Here is a 22,018-nt window from a genome sequence, read left to right as displayed (position 1 = left end):
AGAGGTTGAAAGACATAAAAAGTGGAGCTACCTACCCATTGGAGCACAAAATTGTAACCTATCATCTTTTCTCACCAACTCAGTCAAATAATTTCCTTCTTTGTTATTTTGAGAAAATGAATATGCCTAAGTGAGTCAATTGTCCCCCACCACCCACCACCCTTTATATTCCCTCTATCTTCTTTCTCCAATCTCCTCTCTCACTCTTTCTATTACTCTCTCTCCTCTCACACAAATCTCACTCACTTAATGGGTAGAACTCCTTGTTGTGACAGAGAACACACAAATAGAGGAGCTTGGTCCAAAGAGGAAGACGAACGCCTCATTAACTATATCAAGCTTCATGGGACAACCAATTGGAGATCCCTTCCCCAATCAGCAGGTTTTTTGCCAGATCTGTTGTCAGAATTGAAATTTCATTTATATAAAATTGCATGCAACTATTTTTTATTTTTATTTTTTATTTTTCTTACTTTTGATAGAATTTAGATACAATTCTTCAAATATTTTTTGTGCTGATCTTTTATCAAATTTGAAATTTCATTTTAAAACAATTTTATGCAATTTCTTTTAATACTTTTGTGTTATTTTTCTGGATCAAAATTGAAGTTTTATTTTGATAACAATAGATCCTTATTTTGATAACAACACAGTAAAAGTTTATATTAAAGATCAACATAGATCCTGATATAAAACTTCAATTTTGATAAAGAAAACATAAAAGGATGTTCATCTAAATTTTGTCTTTTATGAATTCGTCATCCTTCAAAATATATATGTATATATATAGTTTTATTGATCGTGGGAACACACAGGCTTGCTTCGATGCGGCAAAAGTTGCAGACTCAGATGGTTGAATTACCTAAGACCCAATATCAAGAGAGGGAACTTCACTGTAGAAGAGGCCAACCACATCATTCACCTCCATGGCTTACTAGGAAACAAGTATGAGCACAAACCATTCTTTTTTTAATTTTTTATATTATTCATGTAACCGTCACATCATATAAACTTGAGTGTCTTCTTCACAAAAATAATTGTTTAATTATATCAATTCTATGACAAAGTTGACAACAAAACTCGTGCGGATGAAGTTTTTTAAAAGCTTTTGGTTTATGCATGAATTAATTTGGTGTTTATTAAATGACTTGTCGAATGAACTACATAAAATGAACACTCACCATTAAATGACTTTACATGATTGTTGTGATTAAGGGTTGATGATATTTTGTGTTATTGATTTCTTAGATGGTCTCAAATAGCTGCAACTTTACCTGGTCGAACTGACAATGAAATAAAAAACTATTGGAACACATGCCTAAAGCGTCACCTCATATCCCTTGGCATCGACCCTGTAACCCATAATCCATTGGAAAAGATCACAACAACTCCAGAAGCTAACTCTCAAGCGTCCGGGTCCGGGGTCACCACCACAAGCGACATCCACTATTTTGATGTTTTTCTCAATTCAAAGGTGGAGATTAGCACTGATTATGCAGCTGGTGAAGAAGACTCAAGTAGCAACAATGTTGTTACTACCAGCATAGAGGAAGTTCATCCTCCACTTATCAACTTGGATCTTTCCTTAGCTCCACCCTCCCAACCCCAAGAGCAACAAGAACAAGTTTTGTCCCAACGTATGTGCTTGAGGTGCGGTCTAGGGTTGCAAAGTAACCCATCTTGTAGTTGTCAAGCCATGGTTTCTGTTGTTACTGCACCTGTTAGTAACAATGTTGAGTATCAGTTTTTTGGGATTTGAGGTTTACAAGTGAGGCTTAATAAGTTGTCCTTAATGACATTTGACAATGGCCAAGGATAGTAGTGGTAGAAAGAACTCTTTCAGAATTTTTCGAATGACTTTGCTTTCAATGAATTGTTTAAATTAAAACTTTGGGTTTATTTCATATATATGTCAATTTATTTCATATATATGTCAATGTCAATTATAAGTGCTTATAATATGTGCTTTCGTTTTGATACACTGTTGCGCATGCTTGTACAAGGGTTTCTACTTTGCCCCGACGCGTTAATTTCTTTAGTTGTTAATGGTGGAGATATAAAACTAATGTAGAATCTTAACCTTAAATAGTTTTAATCAACTTTTCTCTTTGTCTTGGACCTCATGGCCTTGGACGTGCGCGTATGTTTATATATATTCTTTAATGATACAAGTAAATATGTTCTTTTTATTTGACATGTTCAATAGAGAAAGTGTTGTTAGTACAGATCTACGATAAATCTCTCACCCCTTCAAATTTTAGTAATTTTTATGAATTATTTTGTATAATAAATAAATATAGTTAATGTTAGGAATTTACAAAAAAAAAATTATAATACGAACTTGAGTTTTTAAAACAAAATTCAAATTCCATTACGCTAATTAATTACATATAAAAGTCTAAACTTACGTTAATTATACATGTAAAAATCTAAATTGTGTCCAGAAAAGTTGAGGCTTAAGGTGACTTTTTTAAGATACACTTATTGATTATTAAATTTTTATATTAATTTTATAATATTTAAGCTATGAAATTAGTTATTAATATTTTATAATTAAGTAATTATAACATTTCATTTTCAATAGATAACACTGTTAGTCTTAGATAGGATTTAATTAATTTTAATTTTAAAAAACATTTTTTAATTGTAACATTTGTTACAAGTATTTTTTAATAATATTCTATAAAACAATATATACATTTGGAAAAGAATATAATTTTTTTTATATAGCATAATTCTTATATTGGAGTGATAATTTCTTCTTTAAACACTTCTTTCAATACTTTTAATTATGATAAATCAAGACCGTCAATATTAAAATATTCATCAAATCTTTAAAAAGTAATAACTAATGATTTACAATAATATCTATATGTATGTTTTTAGACCGTAAAACTTTACTAATATAACTATCAATAAATAAAATATTATACCAAATATTCATTCTTAATAAAATTTCAAAATTTTTAATTTTATAGATTATTAAATATAGGATCTTCGTATCTTGATAATTGAATTAAAGCATCTTTTATTTTTTATATTTGAAACTGTATCGCTTCAACACTTTCAATCATACTTTTTCATTGAGTTTGGGACAAAGATTTTATACAAAAATTGATTTTCTTACAAAAATTTCCATCATTTGGTAGATGAAGCAAATAAAAAAAATGAGTATGTTGTAAAACTAAAAGAAAATTAGTTCTATTAGATAATTAATTAATTACATCACATAATGCTAAATTCAAATTATATGGCATCCTCATGATTTATAAAATGCTCCTATAGATTTATATCTAACATTCTTTTTTGCACTTCTTGATTTTTACCCTTCGTGTTAGATTCGTTGTTATATCCTTGTCCCCTCATATTGTTGATATTAAACTCATATTTTTTTTTATAAAAAAATATTAATAAGTTCATTAAAAAGACTTTTTACTAATGTATCATTAACTTTTAAAAATTCTAAAAAGTATTCCTCTATTTTTACTAGAGAATCCATAATAATATCAACACATCTTAAATAAAATAAAAGTTATTTGTTCCTAATGACTTGGAATAGGAATACAATCAAGAATAACAGAAAAATATATATTGTAGCTTTATTTTTTTATCATTAATTTTTTATTTAAAAGACTAACAATTTTATAAATTTGTTTTGTATAGTATTACTTAAGTAATGAGTCTGAATTTCACCATTTTTAAGCGCTTGCTTAACATGATATTGTATAATCGGATCAAATTCTTCAAGTATTTCAAACAAACTCAAAAAACTACCATTACTTTATATATATTTTCTCATTTATCCTACGAAAAAAATATTGTTTTTAGAAAGATGTTTGACTAAAACAATAATTCTAAGTGAAACTTTTTCACAATGTTCCTTTTCTTTATTAAGTTTTTACGTAATTTTTATCAATTGTATTTTTTTTTCAATATTTTTTTCTAATTCAATCCATTTGATGATATTAGTGATATGTTCATGACTTTTCTCATAACTTTTGAGTTTGGAGTCAAGATTTTTTCAATATCTAGTTCCTTGATTTACTAGTTGACTAACACCACTCAAACAAAATAACTTACATTTTTACAACAAAAACAATACACTCGTAAATCTCTAGAATAAACTAGTCATTTCCTATTATATTTTTCTCCATTTGAAAATATTCTTTGACAAAAAAGATGAATAAAAATGTCTAACATTTTTATCATTTGGAAATTGAAAATTATCACTAATTGTTCCATTTTCTATTATTAAATCTCTAAATTTTTCATCAATATTTTTCCATTGTCCTTGTTAATTTTTTTAGGAAATTTATTTAATGTGTTATGCCCAACATTTACTTCTAATAAATTATCTTCATTTAAATTTTTAATTACCTGTACTTGATTAAAATTAGGACTATCAATATTTTTAAAGAACTTCTTATTGTAATCCTTCTCAGTTGTATGTAATACCAAATTTACAAAGAGCACATTGTTGAGCTTTAATTAACTCTTTTATTTTTCTATTTTTCTCTAATTTTTTCAAACTAGATTCATACTTTCTACTTGATATGTTATACTACCACAATTCAATGAAATAAAAAAAAAAGTAACAACAAAAAATATAATTAAAAGATTGCAAAATAAATTAGGGAAATTGATGAATTGATATAACTTGAAAATGATAATAATTATGTGTTGATATTATCCACAACAAAAGGATATTAAAATAATTAAAAAGAGAGAAAAGAATGACATGAATAAAACAACTTGAAATAAAAAAAAAATAGACTTACAAATGAAAGTACTCACTTGAAAGGAATGACATTTAATTAAGTGTGCAAAAGTCTTAATTAATCACAAAATTATTAAATAAAATATCAAATACATGAAAATATATGTGATCCTAATTCCTAATACATTGCCCTTTCGAGTTAAACTAGATAGACCATAAGTGCGATCATAGTTGAGCATATAAAAAAATTAAATATGTTTATAGCTTAAATTTTTTTGTCAATTTTTACTTTTAGTTTCCAAATAATTATTTTATTAGTTTTATTATTGATTTTTTTTTTATTTTTACTTTTAATTCTTAAAAGTTTTCTCCTGGAAACATTTTTAGTTCTTAATATTAAATTTTTTTGTTCATGAAAAAAAATTAAGAACAACAACCAGTAAAAATTTATTTAAGAAAAATAAAAACTGACAAAAATTTGATAATTAAAAACATTTAGTCCAAAATAAAAATATTTCTATGTTTTGGGCATTCCATAACCTAATAGTAGAAAATTCTCCAATTTTTTTATTTTATCAAACTTAGGATGGACTTAGTTCTACTAAATTTCTTTAAGATCAGTAGTGCACTCTACTTCTCTAGCTAACATATAAGCCAGAGTTGGCTTGTCTATATGTGAAACTGACATCTCAGTTCGTAAAACTACCTAAAAGTTCTTTGCAATTATTGATTATGTCTCCAAATTCTGTTTGCTTGAGTTGCTGATTAGTCATACAAGAAAAAAAACACAATGATAGTCGACTTTAAACTTTAAATGTGACACTTCCCACATCAATATCCTTTGCTCAAAGAAGAGCTTCTAGAAGGTTGATTGATCTGGCCTTCACGAAGGTTCCTCTATGATCTCTGAGGCATAAGCCTATGCGAAGGTGGGTTCTGAAAGGTGGCTACATCTATGTTGCACTTGAGGGAGCCTACGTGAAGGTACTTCCAAAAAAACTTATTGGCATCTCTTACATGTTTCTTACTATGTCCTTTGTGCATGGTCCTGTTCCAATTTGCAAGGTTGACTTTGGCTTTTGTGAATAGTGTCATTTGTGCTCAATTCCATTCCTTTCCAGATCTTAGCATTCCTTCTCTCCCACATACACCACAAGGTCATAACAAACTCAACTGCTTCTTCGGATTTCCCTTTTCGCAACACCTCGAAAATCGCATTTTGCCAGCTGTTTGCATGATCCAACATTCCTCGCACCTCAGTAAAATTACTGGTCGACCAAAATTGTTGGGCTTTAGAGCATCCTACAAAAACATACCAAGAGTTTTCAATGAGATTATCTCAAAGAACACAACTAATAGGGTACACCTCGTGATTGCAAGTTTGATTTAGTAGGAAGACAATCTTTGCGAGCTCTCCAGCGGAGGAAGGTTTTAACTTTCACAGGGACATTCAGCTTCCATTCTCCTTGAATTCCAAGGTGATCAACTTTCATCACATTTTCCATGTAGCCTTTATATGCTGATCATAGTATATTCCCCATCATGAGACCAATTCCATATCCTTCTATCATCCCTCTTAGTGGAGATAAGAGGAATATAATAGATAGCCTTCTCAAGTTATGACTTTCGTTTGATCTAGGAATGGAAGTGCATCTACTATTTGGGTTATTCTTTAGCCAAGGCTCATCCCAAACGGGAATGGAAAGACCATTGCCGATCTTCCAACGATAGCCAGCTTTAATAAGATGTTGAACAGACCAAATGCTTCTCCAAGAGTAGCTCGGGTTGTGTCCAAGAGTTGCAGAAAGAAAGTCACCATTAGGATAGTATTTGGCTTTAAGGATACGACTGATGAGAGATTCTGGATAGGAAATAAGATGCCTGGCTTGCTTACCAAGGAGAGCAAGGTTGACGATATGCATACTTTTGAACCTCATGCCCCCCAAATCTTTTGCCATGGTAAGCTTTTCCGACGAAGCCAGTTTATACCCTTCCTTTGACCATGCCTAGTACCCCACCAATACCAATTTAACATCCTTTCCAGCTCATCCCGCACAGAAGGAGGAATAAGAACATATGTTGGGATTGCTTGGAGCACAACTTTGATCATAAATTCCTTCCTAGCTTTAGCAAGAGTTATATTATTCCATGATTGAATCTTTTGCCAACTTCTATCTTTGATGACGTCTCTTTCTTATTGCGACCAACAAGAGAGGGCAAACCTAAGTATGTCCCAATATTATCTGTACTGGTAAGGGCAGGTAGTGGCGTTCGGCCACCGCCCTGTCGGCCGCCGAATGGCAGAACCAGGTGGCCAAACGCCAGTCGGCCACCAGGATCGGCCCATCATTACTCATTGCCCTTAATCCATGATTAGGGGTTAATTAGCTGATTAAGGTGTATTACCTAATACGGTAAATACGTTGCAGGGCTCATGGGGTCCAGGGTCCATAAATGTCAGTATAAATAGCTCAGGTCAAAAGGTAACGTCACTGTTCATTAATTATCCTAGATATTCGTGCTTGTCCTGACTTGAGCGTTGGAGTGCCTTTTGCAGGTATTAACCCTTTCACCAGCTTATCAGATCGGAGCTCTCGTTCGGCCCTCAAATTACGAGAAGATCACTGGTGTACCCCTTTAGACAGGTACATTATCACATGCCTTAACACCCAAAATTCTAGTCGTGGCATCCTAACTTCCCTATTAGCATTTCTACTATAGAAATTATATATTTTTCAAGGTTGATAGCTTGTTCCGAAGCAGCTTCATATATTTTCAATAAATTGGCAATAGTTTCCTCTTTTTTGGCTGTGGCGTGAAAGAACACGAAACAGTCATCTGCGAACATCAAGTGGCTGACATGGGACGCATTCCTACAAATTTGGACACCATGAATGTCACCGTTGGTTTTCGTTTTTTTAAGTAGGCCCGAGAGTCCCTCCATGCTAAGTATGAAAAGGTAAAGCAATAGAGGGTCACCTTGCCCGAGACCTCTACCCGGATAATGGAAGCAACAGCCTCCTAGTTCTTAATCACATCATACTGAACGGATTCAAAACACATAGCCATCCATTGAATCCACCTACAAAATTTAAATATATTTTTAATCTCTCTAATATATTATTTCTTTTTAATATAGTTCTCATAAAATTAATTTTTAAAAATAATCCTAAAAATATTTATTTTTTCATTTTAGTCTTTGTTATTTATTTTATTTCTTATGATATATTTACTTTTTGTTTTCATTTTAATCTCTAATATTTCATTCATTTTGAATAAGTCTCTTTTAGAAAAAATAATAGTACATATTAAAATATTACAAGAATAAAAAATAATATTATTATAGAACAATTCTAACATAAAAGGATCCTTTAGGTAAGGATTTTAATAAAACAATAACTATTATGAATATCAAATTATTTATAATTATTGAAGATTTCATATTGATTAATGATATGATTAATATAATATATAAGTAAAACAATCCTTACCTAAAAAGTTAATTTGTAAGGTTTAATTAGATCCAATTTCACATTCTAAGATGATATCAAAATCTATACCACCAATTATTGATTATTATTAAACTTATTATATCATTCATTATCAGACCACTTATCGATGTTTAGTCCTTTAAACTTTATATTTGATATGTCCAATCATCAACATAAAAAAGTGTTAAAAATCTCACACAAATTAGTGGTATAACCAACATAGTGTATATAAGTGAAAAACATTCCAAACTTAAAAATTAATTTTATAAGATTAAATTAAGACCAATCTAACATTTTTTTTTTGTTCGTTCCTAGAATATCCACCGCCAATAGCAGTGACTAATCTCATCGCTATATTAGAAGCACCTCAAAGGGTAGGATAGCTAGTCCCAACATTTAACGCGACTGCATACACAAGACAAGATTCAAATCCCTGACCTTGTTTAAGCGTGGATCAACCCCTACCGCTGAATCACACACTTGAGATTAAACCAATCTAACATTTAAAGAATTATCAACAATAAAAAAAATGTCGCATTATAAAAAGCTTTATCTATAGATAGTATGCACAACATAGAGCACATTTGGTGAATCAATTTTTCTGTAGAATTTTTTGTTAAATAACTAAATTATTAATTAGGTAATCAGCTTTTCTGATTTAGAACTGCTTTGAATCCAAGCATTCATTGCAACCAATAAGAGGAAAATTGCAATTGACACAACACTTTGTTTTTGTCAAAAGGAGAAGATAAAGTACACTAGTCGAACATGAAAGAAAAACGTTTACATTAGTCACATGTTTGAGCCTCTGGTGGGACGGCACACATGATTCCTTTTCCGAGAATGCTCTTGACTACGGTGCTGTGTCCGACATGCATATCCATACCAGCAATCTTCTCTTGCTGATGCATCTGGTGGAAGAAGCTTTTCGTAGCATACAAAAAAATAAATAAAATAAAAAAGGGTTGGTCAACTTTGCAGACTAAGTTGAAAAGAAAGAATAATGTATCACAAAAAAATAATCAGTGGTTATCTTCTATCCATTCAGATTTTAAAAAATGCAATCGGTTTCTCACATATAGTGAGGACTAAATTCTCCAATACTGTCTTCGTTATTGGCTGAAATTCCCGTAAAATTCACTAGACAAAAAATGTATGACCTACTACATAGAGAGTAAAATTCTCATAAATTTCGAACTACCAACAAAGAGGAGTTCTTAAGAAAGTGTGTTGATAGCATAAACAAACTGATAAATAGTTCCAGTAGAGCTAGAATCTGTTGATTAGCATAATGCAGAGTTGAAGGTACTTACATGTTTGGGTATAGAGACGCGAAACCAGTACAGGAGAAATGACACCAACTTGTGATAACAATCACTGCATGATTACAAGAATGCATTATGAATATGGAAAGATTGAAATGACACTCAGACTAGACTCCACAGTATACTATAGTCAGTTTTTGTTTTCCATCATTATAGATAATTCCACTTTCAGGACAAAGCTTACCGGCATACAAAAGTTCGAGCAGTAATCATCTCAGCGTTATTCAGCATCATTCCTGTTCTATCTGCAAAGAGAAAAAGGAGACCAATGTGTAAGTCAAGATTTGTTGACACTCAGTGTACATCAGATCAATTTACAGCAATGTGCAGGGAATGTAAAACAGAAACCTTAGGGTGTGTTTGGTTTGTTTTTCCATTTTAGTTGATATATGTTCAATACAATTATTTCATTATAATTTCATTTCACTGTAATTTCATTAGTGTTATATTCCTAACATAATTCTGTTACTGATTAGTTAGTTGCTGACTCAGCAGTGAGTTATATTGAACGACCATATATAGCCGGTTCCTCTGTACATCAAATTAATGAAAGTTTCACAGTTCAGTTTTCTCTCTATCTATTTCTCTGAATTCTATTATAGTATCATGAGCTTGTAATTGATCCAAGCCATGGCTTCTCCCATAATTCTGGCTTAGCCAAGAAAATAATATAGCCAACACCTTTTCTCATCAAATCTCAATCATTCAAAAAAAATTGTCATTGAAAAGTCGAAGAGATTATTTGTGGTCTGTGGTCACAAACTTCATCTTTTCTTGGTTAACCCTACTGTTCCTCCTTGGTATCTTACAGCAATTAATCCAACATCTTTGGATCGGGAACAGCAAGATTCATTGCTGCCTACATGGCTCTATCAACACTGTCAGAGATGGTTCTTCCTAGGGTTGTTCATTGCATCAACTCATAGCAAGTTTGGGAAGAAATCCACAAATTCTTTCACTCTTGGATTGAACATTCGATCTCGTCAACTTCATTCCAAGTTAAAATTCATTACGAAGGGAGATTGCACAGTTGCAGAATATCTAGCAAGGATTCAAGCTATTGTTGACATCCTTTTACCCCTAGGAGATCCTTTTTCTCATTGTGGTCACATCAATGTTATTCTTGAAGATCTCCCTGAGGAACAGTCCTATTGCAGCAATTATTCAGCATCACACTGAACCTTGCGACATTTTGTAAATACTAGTAAAATATATCAACTGCAAATGCTTATGAAGACTGAGAGATTAACCATTAACCATTACAATTTACAAGGAAGGCAAAACTCTATTAACCATTACAAGGGACTTTTAAAAATTTAGAGGAATGCTTCTCATTAACCATTACAGGGAAGGCAAAATTATCACTTAACCAATTTCTCTGTTGTCCAGCTTTGCTATCCACTCTGATATCACATCCGGCAATGTCCTCCCCATTTGTCTAATGCAACTATCAGTGATCTAGAAAACCACAAACCGTAAATGATAGTCATAGTAACCAATGTAATAAGCTACAACAGACCAAAAACAATAAAATTACAGGGATCAGAAAGCCCATACATTCTGTTCATGTAGATTCTTTTCATGTGCTAACAATGGGATTCTCGAAATAGAGTGTTCTGAGATCTGGAAAAAAAAAAAGTACAAAGATCGTGACTGAGTGACATTTTGTACCAAATCCATAGCCTTTAATTCACTGGGCAGAAAAGAACCAAGCAAGGAAACATTGTGCTGCACAGTTAACTGGATGATGGAAATTGATAAAAAAAACATCCACCCTGTAATGGCACAATAATAATTACACAAAAAAGAGCTTTCTAGAAAGAAACATTCATTAAAATTAACAATTGTGATGAACAATAATCCCTACAGTTTTTAAAGTATCCTGGGAGCAAACAGGGTGAGAGCCATTCCCAGTTACCCCTAGAGCATGCCAATAAGCTCCACAGAAAGGTCTATCACATCCAGAACCTATGATAAAAGAAAAACATGAATTATCTGACATTATCAGTCAATGTGAATATTGAACCCCAACATAAATAAAATGGAAAAGAAATAAAATACTCCAGTTCATTGACATGAATTTGAATAACCTACAAGTACCACCATGCTAGCACAAGATATGGTTAAGGTTTTCGGGTTTCTTGACCCAAATCAAAAGCCATTCATAAAAAACCAGAAACATAAATTTGACAGTGTCATTGACTAAATCAAAGTTGACAACTTACAATACTGAGGAATGCCAAAACCAGTACGGGAAGGCATCATTCCTCCACATGCTTGACATTGGAGATGAACAGTATCATGTACGCAACGAAACCCATCAACTTCAGTAACTAAAAATTTTAAGTGAAGTAATGAACTCAATGAGTACGACAGGAAAACAAAATAAAGAAAGAAATCACAATTTTTTCTCTTGTTCATCTATGACAAGTCACATGTAATGCATATTGTCATGAAATTCAAAGAGCATAATCACAATAGGCAATGGAGACTATCCAAAAAAAAAAACCAAAAAAACCCCAAATCCATTTCAGGACTAGGGACAAGACGCATAAAGTAAGACAGAAAAAGTAACTAAATCTAAATAACATGTCATCTCAATAATCCATTTCAAAGAGAGAAGCTTCTGTATCATCAGTCAAAGCACCATTTTGTTCAAAAAAAAAAAAATGCCTTCCACATTCTAGTGCATGATATTCCTATGTAGTATGTATTTTGAATTATTTATAAGATTCAACGGAAAAAAAAAAAAAATGCCTTCCTTGTTCTAGAGCATCCTATTCCTATGTATTTTGAATTATTTCTAAGATTCAACAAATTCTAAGTAGTAAATACACAATGGCATCGCTAGAGCATTTAATAACTAAACTTAAGGAAGAATTATAGGTCCATGCAAAGCACAAAAGAAAAGAATAAAGATCCCTCTTATGCAGGTCAGCACAGACTACAAACATGATATTCTTAAGGACAGCATAACTGATAATTAAAAACCATGAATAATTAGCACAGCAAACTTAGGGGATTGATGAGGGAAAATGTTGTGCGACATAGATTATATTGTCCAAGGGACATTATTCCAGATCTGATGATGTATTGCTATTACCACACTGTGGGCACTGATGGTCTGTGCCATCGCTTTGATCATCCAGTGATGCATAGGCCCTCTTTCGACTCTTCTTTCCAGATCCAATGACCTAAAAGTAAAAACACACATGAACAACTAAAAGAATATAAACACACAATATATAACAACAGAAACATGATGCAAGATCATAAAATCCACAAGAAAAAGGTAAAACAGCTGGTCTATGGTTAGATAAAAGAGTCTGGCAGATGGAATTAATCATAATCTAACTCACTTTCAATAAAATTGCATGACAAAGGACAAAATATTAAATTAGAACTAGACATCCAAATACAGAAACACACATATGGGATAGAATCAATTAAACTTTGTAAAAGTACACCATTAATCACTTTTGTAAAAAAGCAAATTTTATCAATCCAACTGTTATCAGCAAAATTTCATACTATTTAAAAACTAATTGATATTTCATCAAACTGTTTTGTTTTATAGTAGAACTCTGCCTACAGTATCATAGCCAGTCCAAAGACTAGGTAAAGTAGGAGGGTTGTGTTAGACTCTTGTCACCCAATGAAAAACTTCTCAAATGAGCAAGGGTCCTCACATTTTCCTAGACAGATGTCGGTAAAGAAACTAGTTCAAAAGTGCATGATTAGATTTGTTACTTATAATATTGGTACTCTGATTTGTAAGTCTATGGCGGTGGTGGATACAAGATACCATGATTTGGAGGGTTATGGGTTAACATTGTGTGCCTTCAAGAAACCAAATGGGTTGAAAAAGTAGTTAAGGAGCTAAACACTAGGATTGCTTATTTGCTTTCAATATTGTTGGAATTCAGACAAACGATGATATGAAAGAAAGTTATAAATAGGATGAGGATTACAAGTAGAACGACTATCTTTACGAAGAGTAATGGGCAAGTCAACTGAGGTAGGTGGGGCCGGAGTAAGAGAGGAGACAGAAGCAGGAGTAGAATCACATGGCTCAATTGTAGAATCATTGGGAGTAACAACAGTATATGATCGACGCTCATAGGTTATCCCAAATCGGTGTAGAGGATGGTCAGACCCTGGTAGTGTGGGAGGATCTGGTGCCTCTAAAGTAGCAGGTGTGGTAGGAGGCACACTATGATCAAAATGAGGAACAGGCAATACCTGAGAGGGGAGATCTGAGTCAACCGGAGAGACATCTGTGGCAATAAAATATGGTTTATCTTCAAAGAAAGTAACATCTGCACTGGTGTAAAATCGATGCGTAGCAGGAGAGTAATAATGGTACCCCTTTTGGACATGGGAGTATCCTAAGAACACAATTTGATGGCCCGAGCAGACAACTTATCACATCCTGAAAAAAGATCATAGACAAAACAAGTACAACCAAAGACACGAGGAAGAACAGAGTAAAGGAGATCTAATGGATTTAATAGGGAATGAGGTACTTGATCATTCAAGACAGACGATGGCATTCGATTTATTAGATACCCTGTAGTGAGGACAGCATCACCCCACAACTTTGGGGGTGCATCGGCATTCAATAAAAGAGTACGAGCAGTGTCCACAATATGTCTATGTTTTCGCTCAGCTACACCATTTTGTTGAGGTGTATGAGAGCAACTAGATTGATGTAGAATGCCATGAGAAGCCATAAATGATTTGAAGCAATTTGCAAAATATTCTTTAGCATTATCGCTTCGTAAAATCCAAATTACTTTGCTAAATTGAGTTTTGATCTCCGAATAGAAACTTAGGAAAATATTGAATAACTCAGAAAGATTTTTCATTAAAAATATCCAAGTACATCTAGAAAAATCATCAATAAAGGTAACGTTAATACCTATGCCTCAAAAGAGAAGGAACACGACTAGAACCCCAAACATCAGAATGAATAACATCAAAAGGAGACATAGCTCGACTATTAACACTATTAGGAAAAGAAGCTCTAACATGTTTTCTTAATTGACACGACTCACACTCTAAAGACTTTAACCGTGAGAGATGAGGTACCATTTTCTTTAATTTATTCAAGCTTGGATGACCCAGGCGAAGGTGGATTAAACCAAGAGACTCAATAGATGCACATATGGTAGAGGTAGAAGGCTGAAGGTAGTAGAGACCATGTGATTCAGATCCGGCTCTAATCGTCTGTCCCGTACTCCGGTCCTGTATCAAGAAAGAATCAGAAGTGAAGGTTATGACACAGTTTAGTGACCGAGTCAACTTACTTATAGAAATCAAATTAAAGGGACATCCAGGAACTAGTAAAACAGATTTTAATGGTAGTGATGGAAGAGGTGATATTTGACCAATACCAGTGGCTTGAACTTTTGACCCATCTGCAAGAGTGATATGATGTGGAGTTTTAGGTGATGATAGGTTACGAAAAAGGGAGACATTACCAGTTAGGTGATCAGAAGCACCGAAGTCCAAAATCCAAGGTCCAATAGACGTAGAATGAGAGAGACAGACTGTAGAATTACCAGTATGAGCAACAGTGATGGAGGAAGGGGCCTGTTTAGTCGCCTTTAGTTGAAGATACTCTTTGTAATCATCGGCAGATAATGTGATTGGATGATTGCTCTCAGGTTCAATCTTGACTTCTAGAGCCAAAGTCGGAGATTGAGCCACTTTAGCTGTCTTGCTCGGAAAGCCATGCAAGGAATAACACTTGTCTCATGTATGTCCATCTCTTTGGCAGTAGGTACAATGGAGGTTTCCTCTACCCCCTTTACCACAACCACGACCTCGACCACGCCCTCGACTTCCACAGTCAGTTGAACTAGAGATAAAAGCAGAAGGTGTGTCATTCTTGGAAATCTCTGCCATGAAGAGAAAAAGGAGAAGAACAGCAAAAACACCTCCAAACAATCTCGAAAGACCTCCGAGACAACAACCAAATAGTCTCGAAATTCCGTGGCAGCAACCAAACAACCACGGAATTCCAAGCAACAACCAAACGACCACCTACAGTGTGACCCACAACCTAAAAAGGGTCAAAACAAGAAGAGGGAGGGCCGGTGAGTCCAACGGTGCAAACAACATCGCAAACAGAGGCCTGGAGGGCAGCGCGTGAACCCCACGTGTCGGTGAGCTATTCTGACAAAAAACCACGCGTGAGAGTGCATGAGACACCGGTCTGGAGGCGGCTCGCGACGGAAAGGCCGATCGACGACCTCTGAACACTTAGGCGGCGTCAACTTCGACGACTACTGACAAAATTCGAAAAACCCTAGATGCCTTGGTGGCGGCTGGGTTAGGGTTTCCAAACCAGGACCAGAATGCTCTGGTACCAACTTGAATATGAATGATTTTTCATGTTATTGAATTGATGGGTACAATAAAATAAATAGACATAAAACATAATCAATCCCTAAAGTTTAGGGATTTAGATAAAACTGACTAAGGAAACTAAACTAGAAATTAGGAGAGGATAAACTAGTATATCTAAACTATATCTTATAGAATTATCTTAACAAATATGTTGAGGGCTAACATTATGTCTCTAAAACCACCTAAACACCTAGGAAACACATTATTCCCCTACCATCCATCTCATAAATGGAGAATAGATGTGGCATCCTACTGGATTAACTACAATCCTGCCTCCACATCTACACCACACAAATTAAAGAGGACAAACACTCCAGTCACTTGCAGCAAGTGTAGCATGCCTGGCCACAACAAGAAGGCTTGCCAAAATGTTACATTTCCACCTCTACCCCTGGCTGCAACAAAGGGGGCAAAAGTACAAATAACTACTAAGAACAAAAGTAAAGGCAAAAGGGCAGCATCTTTTTTTCTAGCCAAACCAAGGGTCTTTCACCATCTCAACTAACCAAGGATATATTTTTTCTCACAAACCAAGGGTGCACCTCCAAGATTGAGTGGATCTGCTGCAACTGTGACTACATGCATACCATCTTTTCAACCAATTGTAGCTCAAATTATTACATCTACAAGACTAAACTGATCTGCTGCAGCTATGGTCACTTACAAGCTTCAGCATTAGCAACAAAATTACCAATCCTGGGCCTAAATTACAGATCCAGAAGGAAACAATAGATTGGAAAAGAAATCCTATTATCACGTCACTGCAGTTGCAAAAAGCTGTGAAAAAGGCTAGCAAAACCCATAGCCAAGTCAAGGGTCTACCACCAAAGTCATGAAGAAAAGTAATGGATCTGGAGTATCTAGACCACACCCAAGAATTAGGATTTCTATTTTGAGTTTCAGGACTGGTTTTGGAAAGCATTTTTTTTGTCTCAATTGTGGAGCACTTTTGGTATATTTTATTCACTTTGCTATGTTTTTATACAGTACTGTTGTCATTATCTAATGCTTCTTTTATTCATAAATGAATGAGCGGATCAAGCTTTTTAAATATTGGCTATTTAACTCTCTTGTTTATTGTTGGTCATTAAGTTATTCACATACTTATCATTGAGTCTTTTGAATTCTTTAACAATCAGGGATAGTTATAGAGCAATAAATCTGAACCACCCATCCACCAAATTAGCAATGTCATTACACTTCAAATCAATCCTTTCATCATAACATCAACTTACAGAAAACTAAATAATCTCATATTAAATTTTCAAATCCACTTCACAACTCTCTTCCTCTGCAAATTAACCTATCTTACTCTGTTAAGCAAATTTTACAAAGAATGCAGCAACCACCACAACAATAACTATCAAACCCCATGAACACCACGATAGTAGCTTGTAAAACCAATTTCTTTCCCTCAGATCTGCCACCAGCCTTTGCTGCCCTTCTATGACCTCCTCCACACCTTCGGAGGTTGGCTCGTCCATCCAATGAAAAAAACCACAACTCCATGCTTCCTGTATCAACACACTAAAACTTGAATCAGTAGCCACGAAAACCAAAACCCAAATCACCTTTGGAATGCACATTCCTTGTCATAATATCACATACCCTATAGTTTGGACACCTCAAGAACCGACGACCAGGATTTCGATAAGTCCTTGATGTATACACCTTCACCCTACCTCCACATTCACAGCATGCATGCCTCCAGCTCCTTCGGTTTCTACTTATGTCTCTTGTTTCCATGTCAAACCAATAGCTACCATTCCAGCTCATCTTCATCATTGTCCAAATTTGCACCGTAACAGTAAAATGATGGGTGGTGGGCAACAAGACAACACATAGGGTTTCAATGGGTTGAGGAATGGTAGGGATTCCATTATTAGACACATTAACTTTCACAGTCATATCAAGAACAAATGATAAGGACCAAAGTGTAAAGTTCAATATGTATAGAGACCAGAAGTTAGGGTTTTGGAACATAGGGACTAAATAATTATTTTGACCTATCTACAATTAGATTACATATTTATGAATGCCTTAAATCATTTCAAGTTTGATACACATGATCATTATGATAACATCGTGTTCGTGTGTGTTTGTGCCTCTCTGTGTGAAATTTCAAGGCTGGGACAAGAATTGCATAACATGGCAAAGGGAAGTAAATTTTGACCACTAAAAAAATAATTTTACTCACAAGGTTTGATCGTACTAAAGCATAAGTATCTAAAAGTGCAACTTCATCATGCGAGCGTCCTAGTGAAGAATCAGCCCTTAGCATATCCTATAAAAAAATATGTGTACATTAGAAAAAAGAATACTACTGAGTAAAAACAACAAAACCTTATTACACTAGGTGGATCAGCTGCATGGATAATCCACATCATCGGGCAATAGCAAGAGAACATACTTTTAATAAACAAATTAAGACAAACTAAAAAGTAAAAAGAGAGAAGAAAACCAATAGAGCAACCAAACTTAAAAAGAACCATTGTAACTATGAACTACTAGTTCATCAAAATTATGGGCAAAAATTCTCATCTTCCATGAATGCAGTCAAATATTAATTATCATGCCCAGATGCTATCCCTGATGTCAGTAATAGATGATGCCAACATTCCTACAAGTAGACTAGATTGAATTTATTCAAGAACTCATCATTAGTCATACGTTCATACAAATATATAAAAATGGGTGTAAAGTCTATATCTATGATAAAGACAAGTCAATAGATGAAGCTTAAGCTTTTAGAAAACAAAGTATCTCACATCAGACCTGATAAGCATATTTTAATCAGAACTTCATTCATCTTGGACCCACACATTAACAGCAGGGAAGTTATTGCACATAAGCTCTGAAGTTTCTATTGTGTCAAGGCTAAAGAAATAAAACAAGACAATACAACAAATGAAGGTTATGGAGATCAAAATATCTCGTATCAAACCTGATTGACATACTTTAATCAGAACAAGTGCCTCCCCCTCCATGGTCATGGATGTACACACATTAAGAGCCGAGGGGCTATTGAATCCCCAGAGCTCTGGACTTGTTATTAAGTAAAATTTGAAGAACTTGGCAGAGAAAAAATCAATGACATTCACATTGATGTTCCATTGCTCCCCCCACCCCAAAAAAAAGAAACTGCAAGGTCAGTATTTTGTAATCTTAGGAATTATGGATAAAAATAAGGCTGGAACTTTGTTTGGTGTATCAATTATCAAAGAATTCTCTAATCCATGCCAAACATTATCCCTTTCCTCCACATTTGCAGCTACCGATAGCCAGAGAAACACACTAATTAAATAACAAACACGCTTGATTATATATCATCTACAATTTGGCTAAATCTCTACAAAATGCTTCAGTATTAAATTCACCTCAGCAATGGTACGCAGAAAGTGGTTTCTTCCAACAAACTGAACAAGTGCTCTGCATTGAGGACAAAGTACAGCTGAATGTCTTTCTTTTGATCTCCTTAACCACTCTGAGAAGCAACCATTGCTGTAATGCCATATAGCAATTCAAGCAAAAGTCAATGAACTGAAAGAGACCTATAATACTAAGAAAAGGGGGGGAAAAGTCTATCCATACCAAAAATTGTGAAGGCATGGAGCAACAGTAACAACATCATGCCATATGTTTAAGCAAATGCTACACTTTGCATGATCAACATCTACACATATCTGGAAAAGAAACACAGTCAAGTCATCAATATTGCTAAATATAAAACAGTATTGAACAAGACTTAAGAAGGTTGAACAAATTAGACATCATCAACCTTTAGCTGCCTCTGGCAGATATTTGGGCTAGACATTATATGAAATTTGTAGCTGACGAATCCTAGTGCCATGAAGAGAGAGAAAAATATAATTAAAGCAATTAATAACCAGCTTAGAAATATTAAAAAAAATTGTATCAAAAACCAAATAATTAGCATAAAGATTTTGTTTTGTCCCACAATACAATGTAGATTTTACTAATTATTCAAAAGACCCGATAATCAGTTAATCAACCACAAATTGAAACTTGATACTGCCAAATGCCAATTATACTTTAACTATCTAAAAGCATAATACTATTGACTCATGTAATTCTCACTTGCTAGGAACATAATTTGGGTAAGGATTAAAACAGGCACTGTGCTATAGTTTATGCCCACATTACTGTCCAAGTCAATATGATGATCAATCAAACCCTATTTTTCATCCTTAGGCCTTCTATTAACTTAGTAATTTAACATGCTGAACAATTAATAGTAATACTACCACTATTGTTAAACCAAATTCGAATCTTATTAAAGAAAACAAACAATATAACAAAAGAAAACTTGGAATACAACTTTGCTTGAAACAAAACAATTGATTGACAGTAGCCCAATGGCAATACTACTTTATGGAACTGTAACAACTGAATGATATACATACAACACAATTTTACAATAATTTATTCCATATATGTTGTTAGTGATAGGAATTGTTACACTGCCATAAATATTAAAAAACTCTGACCTTCTCTATCAGGACGTGGGATAATTTGACTTCCATCCTTAATGACAATGGTATCATCACTGTGTAACTCAGCTCCATCAACAAGTATTGTATTTTGACTATAGCATGAATGCATGGTACACCCAAAAACAAAAGAATTAAAATAGAAGGGAGTAAAATACACAAAGGCCACAGAGATTGCATTTTCTAGTTTTAAAAGTAGCAGTTCTTTGTTCTTAAACTATAAATTTCTAATAAATCACAAATATTTATCTTGGCTACTAGGAAGCATAATTTACTCAGTTTCTTAAAAATTATTAAGTAGTCATGAGCCTTTACCTTTTGTTTTCCATTGTGGCTGAACATAGATCAGGATTCCTTACTATTTTGCACCAGCTATGTTTGTCATTAGAAGTAGTTGATATCTCCGAAGTTATTACTTTTTCATCTGACCTTATCTCCACATCTGAATATCTCTCATCAGACGGAACTGCAATAAAGAAATAATTTGACCAAAATAAGAACCTTAAGCAAGTTTCAAACTTCACACTAAACCCAACCCTTGAATTTTTTATATCTAGGAGTCAACTTGTCATCCCTTTTGTTAGCAATAGCAACTGGATTCTAAAAGAAGAATAAGAAACACTCAACATACAAATAAAGATTTAACGAGGTTTGACAATGTGCCTTAGTTCTTGAGAACTAAGTGGCTGTGTTTCTTTTATTAATTATTAGAAATAAGGTTCCATCAAGTATATATAAAATATGAGGACATAACTCTACACCCCAATCCAATTAATTTGTAACCCAACAAATAGGCTGCCAAGCCTAATCTACTCTACTCCAACATCCGCTGCCCATTATGAATATGAGTCATGCAATGAGGCTTTTATCATTCCACAAAATGAGAACTTGGCCATTAAACTTAAAAATAAAAAAAATAATTTGTACCCCACCTTCTGATTCCGTTTAAAATTTGAAGAATTAAAGTGAAATCCGATGAAGGGGAGGGGGGAACATGGAAAGCACCAAGTTTGAAACTTTATTTGGTATCCGTAAAATCTGAGTCTGATTATGGATACCCAGAGAAAAAAATTGAAGATGGAAAATGACTATTACCAAGCTTGGCCCATATTTCATCAGATGGGTTGGCTGAAGAAGATGATTCTCCTCTTTCCTCCATTGATCAGAAGAAAGGGTTTTCTTTTCTGTGAGATGGAAGGGTTAAATTTGAAGAGTTTATCGTTATTTATAGTGTCAAAAAGCGTGCATGGGACGGATCAGTATGTGTCGTCAGCGTCAGCCTCTGTCCGGTGTCCAGTGGGTGTGGTTATGTTACATACACGGGTTACCACTCTCAAGTGTTAGGAGTGAACATGGCTCGGATAGGAAGCTGTTCCAGTCCATCGAATCAATCAATTTTAGGAAAAATTCACATTAAAAAACACTTCTGTGTCAATTATTTTTAAAAAATAATAAATAATAAAAACTATATAATAGTAAGTGATTATCAAAAATACAACTTATAAAGTAAGATTTACAGAAATAAAAAAAATAAATTTTAATTTATGAGAGAGTAAATAT

At 33.9% G+C, this 22,018-nt stretch overlaps 2 protein-coding genes and 1 long non-coding RNA gene across 5 annotated transcripts; 2 read left to right on the top strand and 1 right to left on the bottom strand.

The window, feature by feature from the left end:
• Positions 1-3: 3 nt before the first annotated feature.
• Positions 4-1,925, top strand: LOC109813711 (myb-related protein 308). Its single transcript, XM_020377954.3, has 3 exons — positions 4-382; positions 816-945; positions 1,249-1,925. Exons 1-3 carry the CDS (start codon positions 250-252, stop codon positions 1,757-1,759), a joined length of 774 nt encoding a protein of 257 aa, XP_020233543.1. The 5' UTR covers positions 4-249; the 3' UTR covers positions 1,760-1,925.
• A 3,800-nt stretch (positions 1,926-5,725) lies between these two features.
• Positions 5,726-9,835, top strand: LOC145954583 (uncharacterized). 2 transcript variants are annotated; one of them, XR_014431825.1, is made up of 4 exons: positions 5,726-6,195; positions 6,357-7,200; positions 7,275-7,362; positions 7,458-8,653. It is a non-coding gene; the product is annotated as an uncharacterized LOC145954583 (long non-coding RNA). The 2 variants fall into 2 exon arrangements; XR_014431824.1 differs by lacking the exon at positions 7,458-8,653 and adding an exon at positions 9,706-9,835 and having other exon boundaries at positions 5,728-6,195.
• LOC109813675 (RING/U-box superfamily protein) lies at positions 8,874-21,849 on the bottom strand. Of its 2 annotated transcripts, XM_020377904.3 has the most exons (16): positions 21,554-21,849; positions 20,774-20,924; positions 20,456-20,553; positions 19,726-19,787; positions 19,539-19,630; positions 19,325-19,448; positions 18,145-18,231; positions 14,625-14,780; positions 12,637-12,727; positions 11,759-11,866; positions 11,401-11,501; positions 11,091-11,156; positions 10,904-10,991; positions 9,718-9,778; positions 9,522-9,585; positions 8,874-9,132 (listed from the first exon to the last, which is right to left on the bottom strand). In XM_020377904.3, exons 1-16 carry the CDS (start codon positions 21,615-21,617, stop codon positions 9,001-9,003), a joined length of 1,545 nt encoding a protein of 514 aa, XP_020233493.1. In that variant the 5' UTR covers positions 21,618-21,849; the 3' UTR covers positions 8,874-9,000. The 2 variants fall into 2 exon arrangements, with proteins under 2 accessions (XP_020233493.1, XP_020233494.1); XM_020377905.3 differs by lacking the exon at positions 14,625-14,780 and having other exon boundaries at positions 21,554-21,847.
• Between the last annotated feature and the right edge of the window lie 169 nt (positions 21,850-22,018).

Source organism: Cajanus cajan, chromosome 2, assembly GCF_000230855.2.
Source record: "Cajanus cajan strain Asha chromosome 2, NIPB_CcT2T_4, whole genome shotgun sequence".
Classification (NCBI taxonomy): domain Eukaryota; kingdom Viridiplantae; phylum Streptophyta; class Magnoliopsida; order Fabales; family Fabaceae; genus Cajanus; species Cajanus cajan.
Note: the sequence above shows the minus strand (reverse complement) of the source record. Positions and strands in the feature narration are given on the sequence as shown.

What these genes read in the sequence shown, in the direction of transcription:
- LOC109813675 (XM_020377904.3), bottom strand. Translation starts at nt 21,617, where the DNA reads ATGGAGGAAAGAGGAGAATCATCTTCTTCAGCCAACCCATCTGATGAA. An exon ending in GCCACAATGGAAAACAAAAG is followed by an intron (nt 20,554 to 20,773) that starts GTAAAGGCTCAT and finishes TTCATGCTATAG; the next exon opens with TCAAAATACAATACTTGTTG. An exon ending in CTTTAGTACGATCAAACCTT is followed by an intron (nt 14,781 to 18,144) that starts GTGAGTAAAATT and finishes TTCTTGATACAG; the next exon opens with GACCGGAGTACGGGACAGAC.
- LOC109813711 (XM_020377954.3), top strand. Translation starts at nt 250, where the DNA reads ATGGGTAGAACTCCTTGTTGTGACAGAGAACACACAAATAGAGGAGCT. An exon ending in ATCCCTTCCCCAATCAGCAG is followed by an intron (nt 383 to 815) that starts GTTTTTTGCCAG and finishes GGGAACACACAG; the next exon opens with GCTTGCTTCGATGCGGCAAA. An exon ending in CATGGCTTACTAGGAAACAA is followed by an intron (nt 946 to 1,248) that starts GTATGAGCACAA and finishes TTGATTTCTTAG; the next exon opens with ATGGTCTCAAATAGCTGCAA.